Here is a 12,298-nt window from a genome sequence, read left to right as displayed (position 1 = left end):
CAATCAATATATAAGGGCAAATGATATCATGTAATTATTATTATTTTGCTGCCCATGCATCTCCAGGCTCTGATACTGTGTCAGGCCAGAAAGCTTTGTTTCAGTTCCTGGTGTACTTTGTTTCCAGAATAACTTTTCAATTGATCTCACCATGGGGAATGTTCCTTCCAATAACAGAAAATAGTAAAGGTGTCTGATAGACAAGCCCCCTCACCCCAAAGGCTAGTAGATCTCAGCCACAAATACCCTGGCCCAATTTTCAGAGAAAACAGCTCCCAGGTAACAAGGAAGGGGAAAGCAATGCAACAGATTCTGATTTTCCTTCCCTGAGAGTTAGGTAAGTGACCCTGCAATGCAGGCTTCTTCTCACCACTCCCTTCCAAGCAGCACCGATGAAAACTATTTTGGGGCTAACTAGTCATGATACAATATAGCACTTAAGTACATGTTGAAAGTTAATAGTCCCATTGGCTTCAAGGTACTACACTACCACTGACCCAACAGATTGCTGAATAACAGAGGTTCGTATCAGGCATGTCTCATAACACATGGAATGGGTGATGGCCCCCAAAGGAATCTCTTCTGGGCCTTACCGGTCCCAAGGGATTGCTCTGAGATGCTGGCAGATTGGAAACAGAAGAGCTGTTGTTTTCTCCCACCGGAGGCGTACAGCTGGCAAGAGATGAACAAATTACGGGAGCAGCTAATCGGGGCTTTCAAGGAGCAAACAGAGATGCGCCGCAGCCTCATGGAGCTGGAGAACACCAACGCTGAGCTGCACATTGATACCTCCAGGCATTTGCTAACGATTACCGAGGGAGTACGACCACTGCAGAGCTAGGCACTTACTGATGAGCACAAAGTTAATTAATGTGTGGCTCCCTGCCGTCACGATGAGAAACCCTAATGTAACATAACTGCAGCTCCCTGCCAAAGGCACGTAAGGTGTGTCTACATAGCAATCAGGAGGGGTGACTACAGCAGGTGCAGGCATACCTGAGCTAGCTTTGATTGATCTAGCTTGCTAAAAATAGCAGCGCACTGTTGGCGATACAAGTTAGCCGCCTGAGTACAGTCCTGCCTGGGACCCTGAGGACGTAGTCAGGCAGGCAGCCTGTGCCCCCACCGATGCCACCACAGCTACATTGCTATTTTTAGTGAGCTAGCTCAATCAAAGCTAGCTCAGGGATGTCTGCATGTGCTGCAATCCTGCCTCCCAATTGCAGTGTAGATGTAGCCTACGTTTTCAGTAAGAAATAGTGATGCAGATTTGTTTTTTTGGTTCATGCCACACACCAGTCTCATACATATGCATACAGAACAGCTCACATAACTGTCCCTTTGGCAATTGGTCTAGCAGTTAGAGTAAGTCTATGCACAAGATTGAACCAACAAGGAGAGAGCAACCTTCGAGCCTGATTATGCACAGACATGAGCATCTCTAGCAAAGTGCCCTCAATTCCTACTGCGGCACTGGGTTGTTACAGATGGAGCCCGTAAACAATGTCTCCTATCCAGCAAGAAGTCAGTTGTTCCCTGCATATCCTGCATGTATTCATTCCTCAGGGAGGGGAAGGGGTTCTGCAGGGCAAGAACTTGGTGGCTATCACTCTTTCAGGGCTCTGCAGGGGAAGAGACTCCTTTAAAAATATCTAAATCTGTATCTGAGTTTGTTTGGAAATGAGACTTTTCTAAAAGGTAGAAAGGGATAAAACATACACTGTAGTTCAACATGGTCTTGAGGCAGGAGAGTCGCAGACCGCTGGGCAGAATAACCTAATAGGGGCATAGTGATTTAATTGGGTGCTGCACTATGATAGGAAGAGGATTCTGCCATCTGGACACAAGCACTGGATCCCTCCTAGTGCTTCTGATGGGAGTGAGATAGCATGGTTGAGGTCAGGTTTCAACACGCTGCAGTTATCAGTTACAACATCAATACTGTATGTAGAAACTTAAGGTGGTGTCTTTCCTGAGGGACTGGATTTCCAGCATGGGAAGCTCTGTGGCTTTTAGCCCCCATTGCGAAATGTAAGCCAGGAGTTAGACTAGCTCTTCATTCATAGAGGCTGCATGTGGTCAAAAGTGTCATTGATACAAAGTAATACTACCTTGAGCAGGTGGGTCTGCCAATTTTCTCCAGCATAAAGTTTAGAGCCACAGCTGAGAGTGCAAATGGTAGATTTTTCCCCCTCCCCCCCGCCCCGCCTCTACACACAGCAGAAAAAAGCCTGTGTCCGATCACTCCCCTGGCCTTGAATTTTCATTGAAATCTATGTTAACTCGTGATGGCAAACCTGGATTGTTGGCCTTAACATCTGCAACTCTGAGGTATCACGCCCGTGCTTCTGCAGGGGTACACTTTCCCATTGTAAATAGAGCTAAACCAGTCCTTGCTATTGGACAAACTATGAGTTGTGGTAAGTTCTGAGTACGGTGCTTATTTGTTATCGGTCAGTCTGTTCAAAACCTCTGTAAATTTTTATAGGACTGTTTTTCTGAAGCTTACCTGAATTTTAATCTCCGTTCGATGACGTATGTCCAGTAAATATCTCTATACAGCTGCTGCTACAGCAGCTTGTAGTGATGGCAGAGGCAGTGCGCCCTTGCAGTTTAAATGTCTCACTGGAGACTCTCTCTTTATATCCACCCTAGAAATTAGGATGTTGTTTGCAGGCTGCTCTACGTTATGTTCTTGACCACGGTGCTGTCATCATTAGTGTAGTTTGTTTAGCTGTTGCCATACAAGAAGAAATGGGGAAAGCACCAGAAGACTGGGCAAATATGGCATTGGATCACTGGCTAACTAGCGTTTGACTGACTGTTGCTGGGCCGTTGGTGGTTAATGGTTTTCACTCATGTATTTTTGCTGGCAGCTGGGAACGAGAGAAGACTCAACATGCTCGGAAGCGTTATAACAAGCTGGTGAATGGAAAGGAAGATGAAAACATGGAGGAGGCAGACAGAGAAGTAGAGGGGGGCAGGTTCCCTGGAACCTCATGAAGTCACTGTAGCAAGAGAGGAGATCAACGTGCTGTTGGCAGAGCTACGAAAAACAGCAACCTTAAAGGTGAGAGCAAGCATAAAGCACTTACCTGACCTCTCCATAGCCTGGTCCCATGCCCCAGCTGGAGTACCAGGGTGGCTATGATGTCAACAGCGTAGTGGGGCATCGCATGGAGGCAGAGCAAGCGCTTTAGATACTAGAGGACCTGAAAAAGGAAATAGAAAATGCACATGAGCGGTCAGCTCTGTGCAGAGGTCCCCTCGTACGCTTTGGCCACTCAGCAGATAACCCTAGTTCCGAAGGACATTGGGAGCCCTGTCTGCAGGTTGAAGCTGAGAGGTTGAGAGTATGGTGTCAGCATACAGGCCGCTCTATAACACAGGCTTGTGTGACACTGCTGCACTTACTATGGTAAAACCAAGGGGAAGAGATTGTACCTGTATTTCCCTCTGGGATGCAGAGGGATATTTGTTATGAGTCATTGAGGAGAGTGGTTTTGGGCAATTACCACACCAGTATTTAAGATGGTCATGCAGAGATGTTTACAGCAACTTGGATATGGGTAACATGGATAGTGAGTGGATGTAGGGGCTAGGAATTCCTGAGCTCTAATCCTGGTTTTGTCACTGATTTCTTCTTACTTGGGCAAGTCACAAACTCTCTCTCTCTCTTTTTCCCCACCTTTAAAATGAGGATAATCATGTTTCTGTACCTCCTTCTGAGGGGTGCTAGGTGGATTCCTTAGCCGGTGTTTGTATGGTACTCCAGTAATTCTTTACACTTAGACAGCATTTCACATTGGTAAATTCTTCAGGCCGGGGGCTGTCTCCTCCTGTGTGTTTGGACACTACCTAGTCGCATTGTGAGCAATACCAGAATGTGGATGGTCTTCTTCATCATTGCTAAACAAAATGTGCACATGTCCCATTTCCAGGAAGAGTGAAATATAATCTCTTGCTGCAAATAGCTGGAACGGATCAGATACCAGAGCTATATCTTGAGCATTTAATAAATAAAAGTTAGCAAACCTCAGTGCAGACCCACGGTGCACACAAACCCTTATCTTCCTTTTCAGTCAGAGCTGGAGCAGCGCTTAGCCAATGCCAAGAAAAAAGCCTCCCAGATGGAGAAGCTGTTACCCAACAAATCACCAGTGAGGACCAGTGAGAGGTGCTGAGGCTTCTCTGCAAGGCTCATAAACTGGAGGTGGGGAACACGGAGTTGCAGGCAAATGCCTTGTACAAGGAGAATCTGCTATGCCAGAAGGATTTTGTCATCCAGCAGCAGCATGGGCTGTTCTGCGAGGAAATCATTCAGCAGCAGCAAATGCTGATCAAAGGTAAAATGCCAGCACCACTCCTGCTCTGGAGTGAGAGCAGCTGATGACAAATGGGGAACATTAGAAATAATTCCATCTAGAGGTCTTCCTGCTTATGGGCCAAATTCTGCACTGTCCTCCCTTGGCTTTAACGTAAGCTGTGGGTGCTCGGCACCTTTGAAAAATCAGGCCAGCTGCTCCTTCTCCCGTGATCCCTAACTTTCTCCCTTCCCATCCCCACTCCAGGCCATGACATCCCTGTCCCAGAGATGCTGGGGATGCTGTATCAACTGCACTGCCGTGAGCTAGAAGAGGGGACCCTGACCCACCTGCTCCTGCTTCACTCTGTGATGTCCAGCACACTGAGGGTAAGGCAGAGCTGAAACCAGCTCAGCTAATTCCATTCAGTGTCAGGCTTAAGTACTTTTCTGGATTGAAGCCTCGATACCACATTGCATGCTGATTTGGGGGGATGGTAGGTCAGTCACCATTCAGCAGATGGTCCTCTTCAGCCCACCTCCTGAGGAATGGCTAGTGTTCAGGTGTGACTTAGTGGAGATACTCTTGCTATTTAAAGGAGTACTTGTGGCACCTTAGAGACTAACCAATTTATTTGAGCATGAGCTTTCGTGAGCTACAGCTCACTTCATCGGATGCATCCGATGAATTGGTTAGTCTCTAAGGTGCCACAAGTCCTCCTTTTCTTTTTGCGAATACAGACTAACACGGCTGTTAGTCTGAAACCTGTCATCTTGCTATTTAGTGGATCTACATCTTGTTTGTCTCAGACCTTAAGGCCTACGGCTTCTGGAGGTTGAGAGGAACCAAGAGACAGCTGGAAGGGGCAGGGTATTCTCCTCAGTCCCTATCATGTTGGGTTTGAGGGATATGTATGCCCCTCACTGACAGCTATGACTCAGAAGATTCTGTGGCCAGGCACTCAGCTCCTACAGCGGAGCTCCGTGGAGACAGTACAGTTGGAGAGCCAGAATTACTGTGGGTAAACCTGCTTCCCCTGACAACCAAAGGTGTCCATCACCTCTAACAGCATCCTGGTGGCCTAAACCACAGCCAGCATTCGAACCCTAGGAACTCGTGGTCAGAAGGAAAGGGGAATACGTTGCCAGTCTCTGCTCATTTTGCAGATTTTGTGAGTATTTCTTGTGATAGTGATATTTTACTGGCAGCTTCTTAATGTCTTGTAATAACAGGTGGGACTCCCCAGTGGCAGCTCCTCACATTTATTATGACTCGTCTCCAATAAACCTGACACAGAATTGGTTTTCACTCTGAATAATAAACTTGCTGTCAGTCACGTTGATATACAGGAACCAAAATTATTCCAGACACTCTCTTTAATGTTGTTGGGTGATGGCAGGTTGCGGCTTTGAATCCTGGAGAAGGAAACCACACATGCTTCATCAGCCAGCTTCCCTGCATTTGATTAGGAGGCTTGCTCTGTTGCAAAGGCTCCAAGAGTAACTGGGCATGTGTAGGAAGCTGTGCTGTGCTGTGGGTTGGTGCCTTTTGAGCCAAACAAAGCCCGTTAGGTTTGTGGGCTGGAGGGTTTACAGACACAGATGAAGTGAGGAAATCCTCTTACATGCCCCTTGCTTTCAGATTTTTCTCTTTGCTCCTTCTTCAGTGCCAGGCCAAAGCTACGTCTCAAACTGAAAACAAAATACTTGTTGTAATGAGGGATTCAAGAGAGAGGGCAGGTGGCTATTGCATTAGGAGATCTGTGTGTAAAGAAGCTGACTGAGTGAAGAGGGGTTTGTACTGAAAAAAAAACTACGTTGTGTCTGCCTACAGTCCCACCAACCTCCCTTTTTTCTGTGGCCCCAGGGTGGCTGTGCTCTGAATATAGCTCGGCAGCTGGACCTAAACAAAGAGGCCAGAAAAGGGCTATCTGGCAACAGGAAAGGTCTTCCCTGTGGAGCAAAGTTTGAGCTTCCATCCATTGTCTTGGAGTCAGACAGGTGAATGCGTTTCCATCCGTTCTGTCCACGTGCCCATCATCAGCCCCATTCTCCTGGGCCTTGCAGCTTAGCAGTTAATTACAGAGTGCGACCTATGCTGCTATGGCTAGAGGTCTGTTGACCCTGTCATTTTATACTATGTAACTTGCCCATTGTCTTTTCTGAGTTGGATTGTGCATGGCTGGTGTAGAGACTGTGGTTATATTTTCAATGTGGCCGAAGCACCAACTATCTGCTGTTATCGGTGGAGATATACTGTGCGGAGATCAAACCAATGACAGAATAAAACAGGAGTGAGAGGCAACTTGACAGACAGTACAAACAGCCAGCTGCTTGCATTGAGCTTTTTATGGGGGCTGGGCAGGGGAGAGGAAAAGGGAAACCAAGATGTTGTAGTAACATACTTACTAAGGTGAACATTGCCCAGTGATGCAGAGCCCAGCAAAGTCTCTCCAACGTGAGTCCTAAGCCAGACTTGGTTCCTAGAGGACAGATCCCCAAAGGAGTGACCATGATAGAGGAACCCCCAGAAAAGGGAGCCAATAGGAAAGAAGTCCCTGTTGTATTATGCAATTGCTAGGTAGCTCTGTGTTTTAGTAGGAATTTTCTCCAGGGAGTGGGTGGGGTGAGGGGGACTTTGGTTGTAAACCAATCAGTGTGAAAGTGTTTAACCAATGTATATTAATGAAGCTCTTTTAAGTGGGTTCAGAGTCCCCTCAATGTTTCCCTGAGTTCTGAAATTCTCTTTCCACCCTGGATCTTCCCTCCCCACCCCTGCTTTTAAATCAGTCCTGGTTTCCCATACATTTTGGAGAAGTTAATCCAAACAGGTGCCTCCAAACACTCCAGAAGGGCTGACTGGCTTTCCCCTCTCCCTCTAACGGGCCAAGTGCCTGGCTCTTATACATGTAGTTCAATCTATTCACGCCTCCATGTGTGTGTTTTTCACAGTGACAGCTACAGATCATCCAAAACAACACCTACTAGGAAACTGGGGAATCCAGATACTCATCTCAGCCCTACTTTCTTTTGCTTGCCAAGAACCCCACTGCACCAGGTCAGTACTGGCAGGCACCGAGTTCAAGGTCTACCGCCACAGTGAGCACTTTCCTCTGGCAAGAGCAGGGTGCACGCAGCAGTTGGACCCATCGTGGCTGCAAGTCGTATTATGCAGTGAGGAGTCCGAGACTAGTTTTCTAGATGAGGAAGATAAATATCCGTGTGTAATACATTCCATTCCCAGAGGAATAAGGTACAGGCTGGGATCCAAGTGCCATGGGTTCTACTCCCACCTCCATGATCGACATAGGCAAATCACCTGATCTCTACAGGCCCCAGTTGTCTGTCTGTACAACAAGGATAGTAGTAATCCCTGCAACACAGGTGGGAAGGATAAATGAATGTTCATGAGATGCTCGGGTACCCTTGTGATGAGTCATATAAACACCTTGATAGATGCAACATAAATTATGGGACAAGGAAGTGATATGACAGATACCTTTAGATCAATAGCCAGTTCCCCTAGACCAATGTATTTTCTACTCAGCGCATCCAAGGCACAAAGTAATATTTGTACGCATGTCTATCTGGAGGAAAGAAGATGATGAAGTGACTCTTGCCTGGGTGTCAAGCTTCTCTGACATTTGTGTTGATGTTGCAATACTCAGACCAGGAATGTCGCTTGTTTCCCACAAAAGCTGAAGCTGGATGGAGTTTGGTATTTTCTGGTGCCATATCATGTAATGAGGCCTTTGTAAAATTCTTTTAAGAATCTAATCACATATGATTCCTTTGGGGCTAATATGTGGACACTATGGGAGAGATTATGACATGGCCTAATGCCTGAGTACAGGACCAAGAGGCAGTTACTCTTGGTTCTTATCCCAAGGCTGACTCCTTTTGTAACCTTGGGTATTTCCCTTACTCTCTCTACCTCAGTTTCCCATCTGCAAAAATGGATATACTAACATCTACCAACTTCTCTGGAGTGTGGTAGTGATTGATGGATGTTTCTAACATGGTTGGAAGATGAAAAACACCTTAAGTGTTAAGTAAAAAGCAAATCATAGCGAGGGAGCGAGGGAACCTGTTTTGGTGTAATGAGGCCCATGGTCAGAGAATAAAGCCTCCTGAATTGGGAGGTTTAAGTCAACAGAATCCTTGATGGTGTCTTTCAGCTCTGGAAAGCAAAGCATCGGACTCCCTCAAGCCACAATATGGACAATGTTTCTGAGGACCAGCTGCCCCGAGCTAAACTCTTCCAGGCGTTGAAGATCATGAGCAACTTATCCCATGCCACTCCTGCTGCCACAAAGGTCAAATTCCCCATCAGTCACCATACAGGTAGGACCCAAGGTTTCCTATGTAAAAGGATAAATGGACACAAATCAGATATTAGGAATGGCAATATACAAAAACCTGTAGGAGAACACTTCAGTCTCCCTGGACACGCAATAGCATATGAAAGGCAGCCCATCCTGCAGAAAAAAAAAATTCAGGACCAGACTTCAAAGAGAAACTGCTGAGCTTCAGTTCATTTGCAAATCTGACCCCATCAGCTCAGGATTAAACACAGACTGTGACTGGCTCGCCAACGACAAAAGCAGTTTCTCCTCCCTTGGTGTTCACACCTCAGCTGCTAGAAGGGGGCCTCCTCCTCCCAGATTGAATTAACCTCCTTATCCAGAGCCTGATTCTTGCTTGCATATTTATACCTGCCTCTGGAAATTTCCACTACATGCCTCCGACGAAGTGGGTATTCGCCCACGAAAGCTTATGCTCCAATATGTCTGTTAGTCTATAAGGTGCCACAGGACTCTTTGCTGCTTTTACAGATCCAGACTAACATGACTACCCCTCTGATACAAGGTTCCTGATGTAACTCCATATCCGTATGGTTGCAATATGTGGATTAGTCTTTGAGAAACAAGCCGCAGCAGAGGTTTATGCCGAAAATGAACTTATCTAGGGAGCCTTATACTTATGCACAAAAGCTGTGTTTCAGGTAGACTTGATGGCTCCTGATGAGTAATAGGATTTCAGAAGCGTTTCCTCTGGAAGTCGCTGGCTCAAATCTGTCCCCATACTGCAGTGACCAAAAGTTATCATCTCACTTCTGTTCAGCGTCGTATATGAAACAAGTTATTGGTTTCTGACCAGTGCCCAGCAGACGGGTGTCCACAACTGGAACCAGCTGGCCTCCATTTTGGCATCCTCTGCAGAGGCCAAAGACTAAATGAGCCTGTGGTATAAGCACCTCACAGCCTGAGGGCTAGCCAGTCCAGGTCCGGCTTGAGGCACATTGTGCTCAAATGCTACACCTGGTCTGTGGCTGAACACAGAGGACTTCAGGGTGGGATTTTCAAAGCTGGTTAGGGGAACTAGATGCCCAATTCCCATTAAATTCTAACTGGAATCTGGCATTCATATCCCTGTGGAGACTTTGAAAGTCTCAATCCCCATCCTGCTCCCTTCCACCACTTCTAAATTCTTTCCTTTTTAAGTTTGTTTCCCACTGTTAACATTTCATTTGCAGCCCTTCCATTTATTTCAGCTGGTCCGTTAGTGAATCCTATACTGAATTGTCATTGCTTGCTGCGTAAGTTGTATTCCTTTCCCACTATTTCTAGTACAGGTCTCTGTCTTTCTCTCTCAGGCTATCAAGAAGAAAATCCATTACAAGTACTGGAGATAGGCAACACTCCCCCAAGCACCGTTCAGCAGAGCAATGCAGGTCAGACCAGAGGCCAGGTCCTACAAAAGCGAGTCAAAGGTCAGTATGGAAAACATCAATATTCCGCTATTAAATATTTCCTTATGACGCTTGCTCTGTAGTAGGCCTATCTGAATGTGTTGTAGATGCCCCACAAACTGCTGGCTTGGAAAAGCAATCCTGTGGGTATGTCTCTTACAGCCACATTTTCAAGCCACACACTTCAGCAGACAACTCGCAATATTCCAAACATCTAAGTTACATTCCTCCTCCCCTTTGGCCAAAACTAACTCCTTTGTGGGGAGAGAACATTTTCAGATGTGTTCACAATCCCCATCTGATCCATGTAGGAAGCACTGCTGTAATATGAACTAGCGGTATGAGAATATGCTCCTGCTATTTAATGCATTGCACTAAGATTCTCTCAAATGTTTAAGGAAGTGAATGAAAAAGGTGGCTTTCCATCTGGACCCAAAACAAACTGTATCTCTTTCCACCTCTGACCAATGCTGAGAGTGCCTCGTGCCAATCAGGGAGGTTCAAGGCTTAGTGCTTTCTTTACTCTGGGACACTGAGGCAAGACACTTCTCCTGTAATATGATGATAAAAAACATCTCAATCTTCCTTCGCACGTAGGGCCCGTAGATGGTGCCAGCAACCAGCCAAAGAAGCAACCCATCACAAGCTTCAGGAACCTGCCAAGATCAAAATAAAATCACCAGTGAGAGCAAGATTCCATCTGTTCCTGAGGGACAAGGACTATAGGGGTTCTAAAAAGCAGGGAGGGTTTTTCTTAAGATGCATTTTAGGCAGTATGCTCTGAGGCTAGGAAGCAGAAGGGGCGGTGTGCACACTGCTTGGTGCTTTCCCCCACAGCCTCCCTACAGTTTTGTTCTGCACTGTGCTGCAGCTGTTAGTTTCCTTTAAGATGAACTGTGGGTTCTTTTGTTAATAACATGCAAAAGAAAAGGAAACCCCTTTTGTCCATCAGCATTCTTAGTCCCAGGAGACAGTAGTATGGAGTCTACCATCTGGTACTCTGCACGAGGCGCATCCTCTCTTTACCTGTGGAAACCTCCCACACGTGGCGGGGGGGGGGCTATTATCAAAAGCAATTGCAGACTCTTTTGAAGTATCCCCTGCCCCCTTCTCTGAGGTTTATACACATTGCCTTGGAGCTGGAAAAGGTGAAGCCTATCTGGAATGCTGCTCAGCTGAGCAGATGTTTGGAAGTGGGAGCAGCCAGCGGCATTCTAAGCACTTGGCCACGTGCAGAGCATTTCAGATCTGACGGGAGTTTGAAAAAGAGGTTTGGTGGCTGGCAGAGACTTTGTTATGAGCTGGGTTGGAGGTGAACAAAAGCAATGTGTTTTTCTCCTTATAAACCAAACCCCTCTTTCCCTCAGTTCTCCCCCTGGTTTCTTGGAGGGACATGCATTTTGTAAATCAATACTAGACCTACCCTTTTCCTTTCTTGGCCCTGTTATTTTCTTCATGTTGCAAATAAAGTGGCACAGGGCGGCCATTCCATTGAATAAATGTGGCCTTTATTCCCCAAATATGAATAGCTTCTCTCCACACCCGCTTTGCCACCTGCTGGGCATTCAGTGCAAGCATGTAAGGAACTATCATCTTTAGGGCTTCGTTCAGTTTCAAAGGGGAGGTAAGTTATGAAGGGTCTTTGTGCGGCTAAAGCACAAATGGAGTCAGGATGCTTAGATGCTGTCCCTGGTTCTGCCACTAATTTACTATGCAACCTTAGGCATGTCACTTAACCATTCTGGGCCTCTGTTTCCACATCTGTCAACTAGGGATGATGATAATCCACTACTTCACCTTGGATTAGGAGGCTTGATTTGAGATCCTTGAATGGAATGCAATACAAGTGCAAAGTAGGTAAAATGAAGAATTATTCACTGTTTCAGTATAATGTAATAAGGTCTGATGGACACTCCTCTTTGACAGGTTTCAGAGTAACAGCCGTGTTAGTCTGTATTCGCAGAAAGAAAAGGAGTACTTGTGGCACCTTAGAGACTAACGAATTTATTTGAGCATGAGCTTTCGTGAGCTACAGCTCACTTCATCAGATGCATCACATCTGATGAAGTGAGCTGTAGCTCACGAAAGCTCATGCTCAAATAAATTCGTTAGTCTCTAAGGTGCCACAAGTACTCCTTTTCTTACTCCTCTTTGAATTCTCTGTTAAACAGCAGAAAGCCTGATAAGTCACATTGTAGACAAGATGGGCCAGGAGAACTTGCAAAGAAATAAAAAGCACACCT

At 46.1% G+C, this 12,298-nt stretch overlaps 1 protein-coding gene across 1 annotated transcript; it reads left to right on the top strand.

Moving 5' to 3' along the window:
- Window positions 1-682: 682 nt before the first annotated feature.
- On the top strand, window positions 683-10,729 carry LOC144271399 (kinesin-like protein KIF19). The gene is made up of 7 exons (XM_077828742.1): window positions 683-795; window positions 2,877-2,970; window positions 4,199-4,346; window positions 4,572-4,693; window positions 8,482-8,647; window positions 9,960-10,076; window positions 10,653-10,729. Exons 1-7 carry the CDS (start codon window positions 683-685, stop codon window positions 10,727-10,729), a joined length of 837 nt encoding a protein of 278 aa, XP_077684868.1.
- The last annotated feature ends 1,569 nt before the right edge of the window (window positions 10,730-12,298 follow it).

This window comes from Eretmochelys imbricata, chromosome 10 (genome assembly GCF_965152235.1).
Source record: "Eretmochelys imbricata isolate rEreImb1 chromosome 10, rEreImb1.hap1, whole genome shotgun sequence".
In the NCBI taxonomy this organism is placed as follows: domain Eukaryota; kingdom Metazoa; phylum Chordata; order Testudines; family Cheloniidae; genus Eretmochelys; species Eretmochelys imbricata.
Note: the sequence above shows the minus strand (reverse complement) of the source record. Positions and strands in the feature narration are given on the sequence as shown.